The sequence below is a fragment of the Pygoscelis adeliae genome, unplaced genomic scaffold, assembly GCF_000699105.1.
Source record: "Pygoscelis adeliae isolate BGI_AS28 unplaced genomic scaffold, ASM69910v1 Scaffold424, whole genome shotgun sequence".
Taxonomy (NCBI): domain Eukaryota; kingdom Metazoa; phylum Chordata; class Aves; order Sphenisciformes; family Spheniscidae; genus Pygoscelis; species Pygoscelis adeliae.
Window position 1 is genome coordinate 921,825 of NW_008824651.1, and position 16,083 is coordinate 937,907.

At 39.8% G+C, this 16,083-nt stretch overlaps 1 protein-coding gene across 1 annotated transcript in view; it reads left to right on the forward strand.

The window, feature by feature from the left end:
* The window catches only part of IRS2 (insulin receptor substrate 2), a 29,985-nt gene extending 14,845 nt beyond the window's left edge, over nt 1-15,140 (forward strand). Inside the window, exon 2 of the mRNA XM_009322527.1 lies at nt 12,714-15,140. Within this exon, the coding sequence (XP_009320802.1) occupies nt 12,714-12,718 (5 nt within the window). The 3' untranslated portion in view covers nt 12,719-15,140. The remainder of the gene's footprint in view (nt 1-12,713) is intronic.
* Nucleotides 15,141-16,083: the final 943 nt, after the last annotated feature.

Consider the following 16,083-nt stretch of genomic DNA (forward strand, 5'->3'; position numbering starts at 1 on the left):
CTTAAGTGTCCCATCTTAAGTGACAAAGATGGTTTTGAATCTGTTTTATAGAAACAGTCCCAGCAACATAATACAATTTCAAAAAGATGACAGTGTCAGTTACATAGTCGTGTGGTCAGATATATTGCTATAAGTAAAATGTATTTTTCAAAAATGCTATTATGAGGTACCGGTGATGCTTTTTAAAAAAATTAAGCGTCATTGGTTGCTTATAAACATATTTACTGGCAACAAATCAGGGGAGCCATAAAACAAAAAAAACCAGACAACTGTGTGAGAGCACTTGGGAGAGGAACTAAGAACTGGTGAAACAGTTCAGTACAGCTCTGTTTGTGTAAGCATTTACTGAGAGCTCTTGTAATTACACAAGAAAGTGCATATTGCTCTGGAGGTAGCAATATTGCACGTAAATGATGCTAATTTTTTTGGTCTTTTTTTTTTTAAAGTCTCTGACGTTTTGAGAAAAGTGCTGTAAAAGCAAACTGCTCTGACAGCATAGTATTTTTCATATTTTAAGAAATAAGTTTTTTTTTCTTGGGGAAGGTAACATTCTGTACTGCAGGTCTCATGGCTGAAAAACAATGGAAGAAGTGCTGTTTTCTAAGCTGAGATTCATTGCATGTCTCGGATATTCTTGTTCCTTAGGGTAGGTAAAACTTGGCATTTTGCATTCACCTCCTTTAGCTGCCTTTCTTAAAAGTGAAGCTTTAGCATCTGTTTGGTCTTGCAGAGCTAATGAATTTGGGCTTGCTTCACTTCATTTCTGCACTAAACTATTAGATGGGGAGGATTCAAGGTGCATCCAGTGGAGCTGGGAACAATCTCATTCATTCAGTACAAATCTGTGTTTCTTGCTTGAGAAAGAAAGTAAAATATGAGTAAGACAGAGGAGGTAATTACTCTATATGCTTTCTGCTATCACAAGTTATTTTATAACCAGCTTCCAGTTTTGAAACTGGTGTTCTTGGAAGATAAATTTTAACCACCAAAATTACTTTTCTGAACAGTTTACTAAGCTTTTTGCCTCTGTTTTCCAACAGAGTGTCAGTTAGCCTCCAGGAGTGGTATGTGGATGATATTTATGATGCCCATGTGACAAAAATACATCCTCTCCTTTCATGTCTTAACATAATACTAGCTTCTGTATGCAATACAATCCATATCAGCTTCAGAAGGAAATGCTAATTCACCTCGGGATTAAATTCAGAGCAGGAAGTTACAGGCACCCCTGTTTGTTTTAAAAATGCAAAATAAAAATGTTTGTTTTTTCTAGCATTTCTCAGAAATGCATTTGATGCAAGGGAGAATACAATCCAGTTTGTAAATACAAAACCTGCAAATGACGTTCCTTGAGACATCACTTTGCTTTGATTATTAGGGTGTTTGTCTATTGAAGGAATAGTAGGAAATGTCTGCTGGGGGATTGTGTTAGAGGAAGACTGGCTGTTTTCAAGGAGGCTTAGTGGGTTGCTGTAGAGTGATAGGTATTAAGGTTCAAGCGGACGAAGGTGTTGAAATCAACAGGGACAGGGCACCTGGCTAAATTTGTGAATCTGGCTTTCAGACAGTATCCACTGTGCCAAGTGTAGCTGGGGGTTGCAAGACTACAGTCCCAAGGAAGTTGATGAGAGCTCGGCTCGTGGTCATTAACGAGCTGGCTAGGAGTACTTCTATAAACATTATCTGGAGAGATGATCGTAGCCCCATCGTGTACCTGAGAAAAGGGTAAGATGTTTTGATCGTTCTCTGTGGAGGTATTATAAAGTATTTGCTTAAACTCAACTCTTTTCATAGAATCATAGAATCATAGAATCATTAAGGTTGGAAGAGACCTCCAAGATCATCGAGTCCAACCATCAACCCAACAACACCATGCCCACTAAACCATGTCCCTAAGCGCCTCATCTACCCGTCTTTTAAATACTTCCAGGGATGGTGACTCAACCACTTCCCTGGGCAGCCTGTTCCAATGTTTAACTACTCTTTCCGTAAAGAAATTTTTCCTTACATCCAATCTAAACCTCCCCTGGCGCAACTTGAGGCGGAACTTTTGGTTCTGGGCAGGATCTGTCTCCCAAATCCCATGTCTGAACTGTGGGACGAGGACGTTTTCCAGGCCCTGGGTTCATGGCATGGACACTCCAGTCACATTCTGACTGCACGGAAGGTGACAGAAAAAGGCCCAGGTTTGCATCATCTCCCAACCCCCATCCTGTCCCCTGATACTCATCTGGGGGGAAACCCAGCCTCAGGCAGGGAGGGAGTCCCTGAGCACTGCAGTGGGTTCTCTGGTGGCTTCCCATAATCATCTTGCTTACAGCTCAGGACTTCAGGGCTATCAGCTGAGCCCACTTGCCTCGTTCCAGGTGTAGCCATAGTCATTTCTGAGTATCTTAAATTGTGACTTTTTTCTCTCTACTTAAATCTATTTCTGAGACTGAATTTGTGTATTTTCATTTTGTGTTACATAGATTGCATTTAACAGATGCCGACAGGGGTAAGGAGTATAGCTGAATACAGCAAGACACGTAGATGATCATAAAATAGCAACTGTAATACTCTAATGAGCAGAAATAGATCTGTAAATGTTTTTGACCAGTGATAAGCTAAACTTGTAATTCAAACAGCCAGGAATAATGTTCCTGCAGAAATATTTTTAAGGCTTAAAAAAGAATTATTCACATAAAATAGGTAGTTTCTCATCTTTGTGTTGTGTAGTGTGTCCGTGACCGCATACTGAACCTGGCGATCGCTGGTGGCTGGGTGTCACAAGCAGAGTAAGTACCAAGGTGTGTTGCAAATGAAGTGAAGAAACGTGCTCAGGCATGATGCAGTGAGGAATAGCTTGCTCTGCTTGGAGGAAAACCTGCTGGTTACGGCTTGAGCGGCAGCTGGGAGCCGCGCCCCTTACGCAGTGATGAACTGGTAAGGCTGTGCTTTGGTTTCAACTCCCCCTCATCATGAAAGGTTTGTAAGTGGTCTGGTAGTAGGAAGTTGTTCACCTTTTCACAAGGTTTTGTTGTAATAGCTTTTTCTCACAAATTCAGTCTTCCAGATTTTTTTGCAGTGTGGACTTTTCTGGAGTGTTGGGTTTTTTTAGTTCTTTTATGTATTGCTAACAGGAGCAATACATTTGATAAGTCATAATCACGATTCTATTCAGTTAATTTACTGTGGTTATTAGAAAAATATATCGTGCCTATGTGCATTTACAGTGCCTGGAACTATAGGCTCCATTAATAGATGTTATATCGCTGTTTCTAACAACAGCGATATAAAACCCCCAAAGTTTACAGAATAAAAAAAGCCTTTAAAATAAGGAGACTCTGGCTTTATTCATGGAAATATTTTACCCCTTTTTTTTTTTTGATCCAAACTTTTGTATATAGAAGCTTGAATTATTGTTTAAGTGGAATTAATAAAGCAAAAAGGTTAAGAGCTTAACCTGATTTGTGCTACTGTATTAACAACTCTGAACTACGAGACATAGTTTTAAAGAACAGGGGTAATATTATATGCAACAAGATTAATAGCTGAAGTGAAATATGTAGCTGTTAATGACTCAGTAATGATACTTCAAAAGATACAAAATTGAGAAAGTAAATTGTTCTCACATTTTCTAAGCAATATTACCCAAAATGCATCTGCTCATTCTTCTTTCAGTGTGAGAAAAGGATCCTAACCTGGTCTCATGGAAAAAAACCTCTTAAACTTGGACAGAACAAACCTCAAAAAAAAACAGAGGAAAAAAAATCTTCTTCATGTAAACCTACTGAGAAAGGTTTGGTTAAAATGAAAATAAATTGTAGGAGCTATCTGTGTCAAATATTGAGAACCTATTAGGAAATTATGTAAAAAGAGAATACCTCTTTTTCTTCTTTTTTGTGCTAAAGAGCAGACTTTAAGTAAATGGCCAAAATAAAGTAGTGACCTCTGAGAAACACTGTACGTCTGTGGATACTTTTTTCTCTCTTCACAGAGAATTTCTTTTTCCTCCTTCTACCGCAGTCCATGTACATAGTGCAACTGATTTCCCATCAAAGTGTTAGAAACCTTTTCAGGTAACATAGCACAGTTTTTCTTCTCCCAAGAATTGTGCAGAAAGTGTTGGCCAGCTGTACAGGGCTTTTCATCCCAGTTTTGCAGGGTTGTATAGAAATGCTTGGGCACCGTGTTTTTGAGCCTTTCCATTGTGCTCTCAGATTGTAGATAGGAAACATCCGTATGGGAGAATTGCAGTTCCTGTTGCTACGTGTCTCAATATATACAGTAAAGGAAGGACAACATATGATGATGATACATGGACTGTGAGTCTTAACTGTACATGGGAAGTAAGACTTCAGCTTTGTTGGGGGCATTAAGCTAACATGTGGCGGGTTCAGAACAAGCAGAAGGAAATAGTTCTTCTTGCACCCTGTAGTTCAGGTGTGAAACGCCAGGCTACAGGGTACTAAAGGTTTCCCTGAAGGGAGGTAAAGGGCAGGAGGTCCTTGATAGGTGAATCATTAGAAGCTAGATGAGAATTTGGGGAAGTATCTCCGTATGCTTCTCTTGGTTTTCATAGTCTTGCTTAAACAGCTGCTTTTGACTCACTGTCAGAGAGAGGAAACTGGATTAGAGGAGTCTTTAGCTGCTTCAGCACAGCTGTTCTGTGCTGTGTTGCTCATTTCACTAAATGGTTTTGGGGAGGGTAGGGGGTGGTGGTGTCTCTTCATCACAGAACATGAAGCCTGCAACTTCTTGCCTAGCTTCATCTTTCCCTCACCCTTCTATTACTGACTGATTCACATTGACAGTGGTGAGAACACAAAAGATTTCTAGAAAAGCATTGACAGAAATTGAAAATCATCCTTTAAAATCTTTTTCTATCCTACTGCCAGATGCTCAGAGTTTTAAGTGAGGGTGTGACAACAAGAGAAAGCAGTATAGAAAAGATTGCCCTCCCGTGCATGCCAGGTTGTTTCTGGCTTGTTCTTAGTCCTTCCCTGCTTGCTTTTTCTCTCCCTTCACTCCCCATGTATCTCCTCTGTGAGAGGAAGCATCTCTCTGGATGTATCTCCTAACTTGAAAGTCCAGAAGCTACAGCAGCCAACCTAACATTTAGTGTGTGACCATCCAGTGTATTTAGATGCCAGGTTAGATGCATAAATGAATGTATGTAATGCCACGGGTGTTTCAGTCTCCTTGGTAAAGCAGTCTGAAAGTCAGTTTGCAAAACAGGCAGGTAGTTGACTGTGAAAGTTGAGGAGAGCCTTCTGTTTTAAAACATGCTGCTCTCTGGAAGATAAATGTCTTCCTCTGGGATGGAGGAGTGCTCCAGTCTCCATAAAGACTTTGTAAATCTGAAACCTCTTTTGATATTAGGTGCCTAAGCCTTTTTGGCAATGGTGAAGGCAGGGATCAGTCTTTCAAAAAGAGTGCCTGGATGAGGTGTTTCTGTTCCCCTGCCCACAATATTTACATGGCTAGAGCGCTCACCCAGGACTGACCAGCATCCAATACCTTTCTTGCTGAAAAAAAAAGATCTGAATCTTCTTTCCCCCCTCCCCATCCCTAGCGCATCTTAGCCATATATTCTTTGGTAGAGTGCTGTCGTTCTTTCTTATTGAAGCTGTTTTCATGGAATAATTAGATATCCACTGTAATGGAAAGGGGAGAGTGAACATGACTTCCCACAACTTACGTGAGTCCTTATCCCTGTTTCCATGAATATTTAAATTTTTAATATGAATAACTCTTCAATGTAATCACTGGAAAAGATTGCTTTTTCTCCCAAGAAAGAGAGAAAAAACATGCTTTTAAGCTCTTTGAGAGCACTCTAACATTGTGTGTTCAGGCATGTGGATGGAGGTAATCTAGTGGCTCAGAAGTGATTGGACTTTGGTATTGGCCATTGGTATCTAGAACGGCAGTCAGGTTCTCACTTGTGGATCTAACCAGAAGTCTGATTATACTGTGTCCGTCTGTCCCCCCCCATTACCTGCCTGAAATAGGTCCACCAACATTGATGGAATTTCAGTCGGCAGTTGTGTGAGAATATCAAGCTCTACTTACAAGAACTCTTCTTTCTTGTCAGACCTTGTTGCCCCTGTTAATGCCCTGTTAATGATATGTATTAGAAGAGGGACAAATATGCCTTTGACATCCCAGCTGAGCAAACTTCCCAGCAATTGTAAAGGTGTGTAAAAGGATATGGTCTCTGCTCCTAAAATGAATACCAAGTCATACACCTCACAGCCTTGGAGATCTTTCATAACTCTTACTCATCTGAGCCTAACATGAAATAGGGCAGAGAATTGTTGCTTAGAAGTGCCTGTTTCTTCTCCTTGACTATAAGGAGCTAGAATGACGAGCTCCTCGTAGGGCGAGTAGGTCAGAGATGTAGAGGTACACATTGGGGATGGCAGAAGTTAGCTGGGTATTGCCTGGTGTAAGCTGTAGGGGCAGATGTGCTAATTCAGCTGTTTTTGTTGCGTCTCCGAAGGTGGGGTTGGTAGGTAGTTCACTGTATTAGTCACCAATCCCTTCCTCCCTTGCCCTTCATTGCTTGTAAGGTGAGCAAGTTGTTTTGCAAAAATTCTGTCTCTTAAGAAACTTCCAGCCTCACTTTGTATGCAGAGTGGTGTCTCTGGAGTTTGCATATTGCTGTCAGTCTGTTCCTGGGAAGAGCTCTGTGCTCTCGTTGGTGTGGTGGAAGGAGCTGTAAAAATCAAGCCCACCACCTAATTGAGGCCACGTTTGCAGCGTTGGGTTTTGAAGCTGCACCGATAAAGGAATGGTGTGATGGTTGTAAGGTGGGAGGCAATTCCAGTTGCATGATAATGGTCATCAACCAAGAACGTGACGACTTGTTCCATGTTCACATCCTGTGCACGTGAACTGTCGAGTGGCTCTTTGGCTGGCTGCCACAGACTAATCTTTTCAATGGCAATTTTTCTATATAGTTTCCACATTTGCTTCTGCGTGTGTGTTTCTGTCCCTCTTACTAACTCCCAATGGAAGACCAAAAGGCCTAAACATTTTTTTTTTCTAGCATTTTGTTTGCTCAGAGAAAGCAGCTTGATTTTGTTTAATTTCATGTAACATTTTTGAATGGTTGTATACCCAACTTGCAATGGAGAGGATAATTGAACAAATTTCAGATAGTACTATGTTGAGGGCTTTTTGTCTAATTTATTTTATCCCTAATCACAGCATTAAATCACATCTATACAAACTTGTTTAATAGTACACAGTGGCTGTAGCTCTGAAATTAAGAGATATAATAGCAACTGTATTAAATTAATCCTGGAAAAATGAGCCTGTCTAGTTTCTTAATTTTAAATTTGAAGTGCCTATTTTTATTATAATTGATATTGGAAATGTATTTCTGGACCCGCACTTTAGCTATAAATTCATTATAATGACATTTGTAAGTTTAATCCTTTATTTTCCACATAATTACATTTTAATGTTTAGTTATTCATACTACAAAATCTATAAGAACCTTGACAAAATGATATGAAACACAAATTATATCAAATTCTGAAATCAACTAAGCATAGCCCTCATCGTCATCTATACTTCTACTGTAGACTCAGCTGCTTAAACTCTAGTGTAAGATTGCATGTAAAATGTTAGTCGTGTAAATATATGGTATCAAATACAGATTACTTTGATTTTTTAGTACCTTTGGATAAAAGTTGACATTATAAACTGTGGGGATTTGTCCATGCCATCAGATTAACATTTTAGCCTCTCGTGTGTATGCTAGGACAAAAAAAAAAAAAAGTACTTGCGGGTGCTGACGTGCAGCATCTTTTTCCAGATAATCTAGTGTTTTGTTTCCCACTTTAGAAGATAATATCTTTCCCCATGGTTATCTTAATGCAGTTCAAGATGTTATGATTTTTAACTATTTGACACAAGAGTCAAAAGTACTATAAAGCTCACTTTAATATAGATAACTGTGGCTGCAAAATCCCTACTTTACTACTTTAAAGAAATTAAGTGATTTTTTTTATTATCATTCATGAAGAATCTATGTTGACCCGATGCTTGCTTTTCCAAATTCATAAAACAACAGAGACATAGCTAAATAACATTACGTACTGTTTCTTAGTGGCATAACATAACAAAAGAGCCTAGTTACTTGGGGCAGCGTGTCTCCCAATGATGATCAACCATGACTTGTTTAAAAAAACATAACAACAACATGACTTTTTCATTTCATGGCTTAACTTGTTTTTCCCATCAAATGTGGAAACATTTTACTTTGGATGGATGTTATTCATGGGCTTTGTAAATTGTTAGAGCATACTACTTTATGTTTTCCTGCAAAGTGTTGGTGAGACAAATGTTTACGCTCTGATTGAAACCTTTTCCTGTGACGATGGCCGAGCTTGGCTTTATTTGGTATGAGCGGTCCCTCTGAGCGGAGCTCAGATTCCCTGGAATTACTTGTGGAGAGCCATAGCTCAGCATGTGAGTTGTTCTGTTATCTTTAGCAGGGTTACTGATGTACTTAAGCATAGTATTCATTAAAGTGCTTAATGAGAGTCAGAGCCGGGTCAGGATTTGGCTCCTACTGTGCACCTCCCCGGTAGCATCCCAGGGAGCAGGCAGGCTGCATTCGCATTGGGATGCCTGGCCAAATTTGTGACCTTACAATGTGTGGGTGTGCATCCTACAATCCCTGCCGTAAAGAAGCCCTGGGAGACTGCAGTTCAGACCATCTCCCGTTGCCGTCGGTGCCAGGGCGGCACGGGTTTATCGCCATCAGGACCCATGCTGTCCCTCCCCACCCTCAGCCCCTGCCGCCTGCCTCCCTGCTCCGCTTGCTTCCTGACGCTGACTGCTTTGGGCGGAGGGAAGGTGCTGCTGAAGGGCAAAGGCTACAGCCCGTGCAGGTGCCTGCAAGCCCCTCTCCTGCGGGGTGCCTGGCCAGGTACAATGCACGGTGCTGGAGGGTAGGGAGGGCAGTGCAGCTTGCTGGGGCAGCTGCCTCACCCATGCGTCTCCTCCCGGGTGTCGGGGCGGGCAAAGACATCTCCCTGCGGGTGGGATTCGGTTCCTTGGGCTGTGCCGTCTAATGGCCTGGCCTGCTGCCTGCAGACATATGTGGTGTCAACCTCCAGATTCGGTTGTATCAGTAGGATTGCTCTTCCAGTAAAAGTTAGTTAGCGGGATCAGAGCCTTAATCGATTTGGCAGGCAGCGTGGGGAGGGGAAACAAAGGGACAAAGCCACTGAGTGATTTGCCTCGAGTCAGGGCAGAAGCCCGTGGCGGAGCTGGGGGTTCTGCGTCCGATGCCTGATCCGCCCTGGCAGTCGCGCTGCCAGTGGAATAAATTTACTGGTTATGAATAACCAGCAATGTGTTTTGCCGTGAGCCACACGAATAGCTGTTTCTGTCTGCATGCTTGTTAGCAGATGAGAATTCTTTTTAGGAATTAAGAAAATTTTTATTCATTGCTTACTGACTTTGAAAATTAATAAGCAGACTAGATCTTCTTTAATTGACTAACCGTTGTATTCTCTTCACAGTATATTTAACAAGTCTTTGAGTATTTGGTAGTTTCCTAGCAATTTGTGTGTGTGTGTTTATTATCTGATTTATTCCCCAGGAAGCACTGGTGGAATCGGATGACTTTAAGTAGTTTTGGGAACTCAGCAGTGATCGTGGATGCTTTTCTTAATAAAGCCCAAAATGAAGAGGAAGCTTCAGTATTGACACAGAGCTGGACTTTGTATTTTGATTTGTGCGTGCCCACGGGGAATGAGGTTATCAAAGAATATATTCGTGTTCTGTAGGAATTTTGTTTAGTTCCTGGACAAAGACAATGTATACTGGTGTCACTTGCTGTCTAAGTAGAATGTTGACCTGTGACAGGAAATAAGTAAAAGATACTAATCACTGAAGTAAAAATTAATAGCGATATTGATGTAATTTTATTATTTTATTTTTACTTTAGCATGGAACTTGCAACTTATTTCTTACAAGTAGGCTTCCTCTGAAGCTGTCATTGCCATTATGTGGAGCAAGTGGTAGCAGTAGTTATTTTTCCTTTCTTGATTGAAAAGCTTTTTCGAAACCTCATTCAAAGCTTCTTGAAGTCAGAGGAAATTGTTTCGTTATTGAAGACTACGTTTGGGTTAGTTTTTGAGCTATAGGTCAGCATTATAGGTTCACTGGATGACGTGTTTATTGCTGATAGGCTCTTAGGCTTGTGCCCACAGTCCCATCGTCCACCTACAAAACCCTGTGAACCAAGTTTGGAAGTGCTTTGAAGCATCGGCCACTTCACCTGCTCCAGTTTAATTCTGGCTGGAAAGTACCTGATGTACTGTAAGAACAATGGCAGGTTTACTCAGTTGCTAATAATCCTCCCTGATGACCGCCTTAGGCTGGCATACTTCTGGAAACATACTCGTTTGTGGTTCTTGCATGTACAAAAATACCTTCCTCTGATTTCCCTATCTGAACACATGAATCCTTTTTTTTTTTAACTTTCTTTGGCTTTCACTATCATGTGGCCACTTTCGGGAATCTAAATTTAGTTGTCAGGTTGGTTTCCATTTGGAGGAGGAAAGCAATATCACAGAGTCAGCATGTATCTTTAAACACTCATTTGTTTGCCTACATGATGTGTTTATCCTGCTCCCCTGAACAAAAGTCGGAACAAAGTGGTTTGTTAGGCAGCTCTTCCTCAAATGAGGGATCTCTGCTCCCTTCTGAGAGCCATCCATCCTGCCACACGTTCTCCCACGCAGCCTTACTGGATGGTGATGGCAGTTTTGGGGCTCCCTTGATTGCATTGTAAGTCAATTCAAGTTCTTAATTTGAAACACCCTCCCAGCCCAAAGAAAGCAAGCTCATTTTCTAAAGGTTGAATGGGTAGATTTGACGTAGTTTCTGATCAGGAAAGTGGCAGCAAATAAATGGCAATGGGTGGGGGCAATGAGATGCTCTCCTTTTGGTCTTGGCAAGCTATTAATTCATCTCAGGCTGTGTCATGAAATAAAATCCTAAGTAATATCCTAAGTATCTGATCACATAGCGGCTCCAATTGACTCCAGCAGGACTAATTCCTTAAGTAAACCTTAGCTCTGAGAGATTCAATAGCAATTCAGCAATTCTCACATATATGCCAAGATATGTCAACCTTTGTTTTTGTGTAGACTTGAAGGAAAAGCCTTTGTATTGGCTTATCAGAGGCCTATATGGAGTGAAACTTGCACAGATAAGCACTATGCTTACTTGGACATCCAGGTTTCATATATAATTTATTTTGGTTTTATGGTCCCAAAGGAATTAAAAATATACAGGAATACTGACTTCTTGTATCAATACAGTCAAAATTAATGGGTTATGTCCTTTATAGACTTAGTTCTAAGTAACAATATTAGTTCCTAAAGTGTTCCAAATAACTTACATTTTTAGGAAAACTTGTGTAATACATCTTCACTAAAATTTCCATCTAACATGTAAACTTGGGGACAACACAGAACAAAAAAACTTGTTATAAACTATTAAATGAACTAGACACTATTAATAGCACTTAGCGTGAATGTAATGTTGCAGCCTGATGTTGTATCAGGATTTACCACTTAGCTGGCACCTTTTGAAATGAGGTGTCAGTGTTTTGTCATGTAAAATTTACAGTCTTGGTGTTTTAATCACTACTGTTTGTGCATTGCTGCTTTCCAAATATTAGAACAAACAGGAAAAATCTACACAATAAACAACATACTAAGGAAATTTTGATTTTTTTAATGACCATGTTAACAAATCATCTTAATGTTGTGAGTTAATCAATATAATAATGTCCCTTTACGGTGGTGGCACATACTATCCGTTAATTCTTTGCAGTGAAAAAACCACAAATATTAGAGCAAACAGGAAAAATCCACACAATAAACAACATACTAAGGGAAATTTTGATTTTTTTTTTTAATGACCATGTTAACAAATCATCTTAATGTTGTGAGTTAATCAATATAATAATGTCCCTTTACGGTGGTGGCACATACTATCCGTTAATTCTTTGCAGTGAAAAAAACACAAAGGGAGTCAGCTGCATTCTTTAAAATAGGATGGGTCACTTTGTAATCGGTTTCTATGTTACTGCATAATTCACCTTGACTGTTTAAAGCAGCTTTGGAGTCAGTAATCTGGAGAAGATTCCTTTCATTTGCATACCTACCCACTTCTTTTACTTCTGGAATAACAGTTATTTAGTAAATCAAATAACTAAATTAGAAGAAGGTTCTTTTATACTTTGCTGATGTTTTTAGAAGACAAAAAAAAAGACAATGTAGTCCCAAGAAACCTGTTTTTAATGTCTGGAAATGGACAGCTTTTGATAACACCCATCTGACTAAAAAAAAACAGTTGAGTTTGTACCTGCTTTCTGCAACCCCTTTTCCTTTCCACTGATGCAAACAGTGATGGTCACAACTTGAACTGGGGGGATTTTGTGTCGGGTTTTCTAACCAGTTCTGTCTCCCGTGGTGTGCTGGCCTGAAGACCCACAGACGAAAAGCTCTAAAAAAAGGAGGTGGTATTGGTTTGGGGAGTACTCCCTTCATTGCCTCTGCAATACCTTATGATGTATACAAATATAAAAAGCAGTTATTGCATAGCTTTTTTCCCATGAAAACCCGTTCTGAATAATCGCTGGTGGTTTTTTTTTTTTTCAGCTTTTATTGACTTTCTTTCATTTTTCTTTTCAGAGTGAAGGAGTTAGTTTTCTCACCATGACCTCAAACAACAGAGTACAACATTCAAAGAAGCTGCTCGGCATACACTTTTTTTTTTGTTTTGGTTTTTTTGTTGGGTTTTTTTTTGTAACTGAAGCTGCTTAAGGTTTACTTTTTGTTGTTGTTGTTGTTATTGTTGGTCCGGACAGTTACTTAACTGTTGTGGACTAAACTGCAACAAATCTGGGAGGAAGGGAAAGCAACCTGCCTAACTCATTACCTGTCCATAGCATCTACGGTATCATTTTGCTGCTGTTTCGACAGAAGTTGGAGATGCTCTTTAGATCGTAAGAACTTTTTCTGCCGGCCTCTTTAACTAACGGCCAATGCCTTCATTTCCTTTTTCTGCAAAGACAAACTGTATTTATTCTTTGGCATATTAGGGGATTCTGTAACACCTGCTGAAGCAGTAAGATCTGGTATTTACTGGCATAATTTCAAGCCTACCACAGTACTACCTCAGTTCAAAGTAAAGCCGGATTTGCGGTGTTGGTGTACGACAGGACCTCCTTTATCTCTATGCTGAGTCTCTCTCAAGAACGGTCGTCAGCCTTACTGAACTTGCAACGCATACAGCTGCTGCTGCTGCTGCTGGGTTGTGAATCACTAGCCGCAGGGTTTACTTCTCAGACAGAGCCGAACCAGGGCACTGAAAAGTCTGAAATGGGATGAAACTCTGTGAATCGGACTTGGACGGAGGATTCAGAGTAGTTAAAAAAAAAAAAACAACCAACCAAACAGTATAACTGAAGCAACGTAGGTTAAAAACATCAAACTGTATTGGGGGTATCTCTCTTTACCTTTGACACACTTGTTTAATCCTCTCTATGTAGGTGTTTATGTAGGTACTTCAGATTGCAAAAGCCTTTTCTCCTATTTACAAGCTCACTTTTGTCAGCTAACCCTGTTCTTAGCTGCGTTTCTTGTAACCAAAAATCCACGTAGGCATGCTAGGAATGCAGGGATGATAATGGGTATCGGGCAGATTCAAGCGCTAATATTAACACAGTATTATCTTGCCATCTAGAAAGTTCTGATATTTGCCTTTTACCAGGAAAGCACCATTGCAGCTGCAGGCATTATTACAGGGAAGAACCATTGCAGTCACTTATCCTGAGTTCTTTTCAAGGCTACCCATGCATCACATTTCCAGTAGCCTGAAAATCCGAGTGATGTGGCGGCTACTGTCATAAATGTCACATACAACTGTTGCACCAGACTAGCAGAATGTCACGCCACCTTGTTTCTCCTTCGATAAATTTGTTGAAGAGTTCGTACACATTTTAAGGGTACCTCCCACGTGCCTGCTCTGATAGACATGTAAGTATTACTAAGTTATTTGAGTTACGTGAGACTTTTTTTTTTTTTTTAAATCATTGTGCTGGTGGAACCTGTACTTCACTATTAACGATGCGTTATCTCTTGGGATTTTTTTTCTAAGGAAGACGAGAGAGTCAATGTCTTACAAATACAACGAATGGCAATGGGGTCTTCCTGCTTACATGCTGAATTTTTAGAACTGAGGATTGTATTACAAGACAAAGATGAATGTAAACTAATTCCTTCCCTACCCCATGACACACTATTTTTCTGTGTTATTTTTGGGGTCTTAAATCACAGCAATGCATAGGCTAATAGAATACTAGATCTAAAATAAATTTAAATATCTAATCTATCTGTTTGAGGGTTTTTTTTTAATAATAATACTACAAATGGTTCTAAGACATTCTAAAATGCTGCTTGTTCAAGTCTGGAATTAGAAAAAAGAAATACCTTTGACATTTTCTGGCTGAACCCCCCCATAGCACTGAGTGTGGTACCTGCTGAATTCAATGTTTTGAACTTCTATTTTGAAGTAGCCCTCTGTACCAATTAAGAAATCATGCCACTAAAACAAATGGCTAAAATGCATACAGCAACTTCAAAACAAAAACTTGACAATATAGTCAATTCTTCTCTATCCTGTATATTTCACAAAGGCATATGCAATACTTACATTCTTAATTTAGTTTACAGAATGGAACCAAAATGTATAAATGTTATGTTTGCTAAAACTTCACAATGTATATTGGGTCTTTGTACATTTTGCCTGACTTACCTTAAATTTAAAATATTTTTTGCTATATAACCTTAACAGTTATTAAGCAGTGTTTTCTTTTTGGGTACGTATTGTTTCTGGATATCAAGATGTTAAATATATTTCTTGCTATTGTGATATGACAAGAGACTTAACTTATCTTGCTGTGTCTTCCAATGTACACGCTGTATATAAGGATAAATGTGATGCTGCTGGAGACCAGAATAAATGGAACTAGAGTAGTGTATTGTATTTAGTCTGTATTGATCATGGATGCTCTCCTTAATAGCCATATGCAATAAAATACATTATTTATGAAAGGAGTGAAGTATTTGTGTGCCTGTTTTCTCTAGGGGTGGGGTGGTTTTTCTGGTTGTTTACATAAAATCAGTTTATTCTCTTTTAAACAGAAACACACTTTCTCTGAATAAATCTTACTGCTCTGCACGTGCTTACCTGCTTTCCTTTTAATGCATGTAACACTCCTGAAAAATCATGAAATAACTTTAAATCTTGTTTAAGAATAAAAAAATCAGTATTGTAAAGGCAAAGTTTGTATATTTGAGGAACTAACTAGGAGCAGAATTTGGTCTTAATTTTTAATTCCAGTTTTAAAAGTGAGTGGAAGACTATGGGAGTCTTTATTTAGTGGGAACAGACTTGCCCTATGCATGCTGTATAGTCACACTGGTACAAGGTGGACGGGAACCTAATACACTGCGTAGGTATCTTCATCTGCTGGCTTGCGTGCAGGGGCTCTGGGGCACAGTCATAGACACCATGGGGTCACCATAGCCTCATCTGCTCCTGGTCGGTAGGAATGTCCCTTATACCTGTGGAAATGACCCTTTTTCAATGTTCCTTGCACCCAGGTAAATGACCTGCGTGAGGGTCACTGACTCATGACGGGGACTGTGGTGATGAGGGCCAGGGGACAAAATCAGTACATTCATAAAAAGCTTGATGTCCATTTCACAGCAGAGTCTTGCTGAGATCTCCTTTGCTTAAGCTGAGGAGTGCCTAAGTGACACATCTTTGTTGATCACACGAAAGGCCTTCTGATGCAGGAGGAGACATCATCTCTCTATGTACCACATTTAAAGTCAGTTGGAGTGAAATCCTGTCTTGGGACACATATGTTATATTCTCCTGGCCACATCTACCGCTAAGTGGGCTGGTACTTTCATGGTTACCTTATGTTTTGGGGATGGTTGAAGGACCATACTCATACAACTTTGTCTTAAAAGGATAAAACCTGGCTCACTG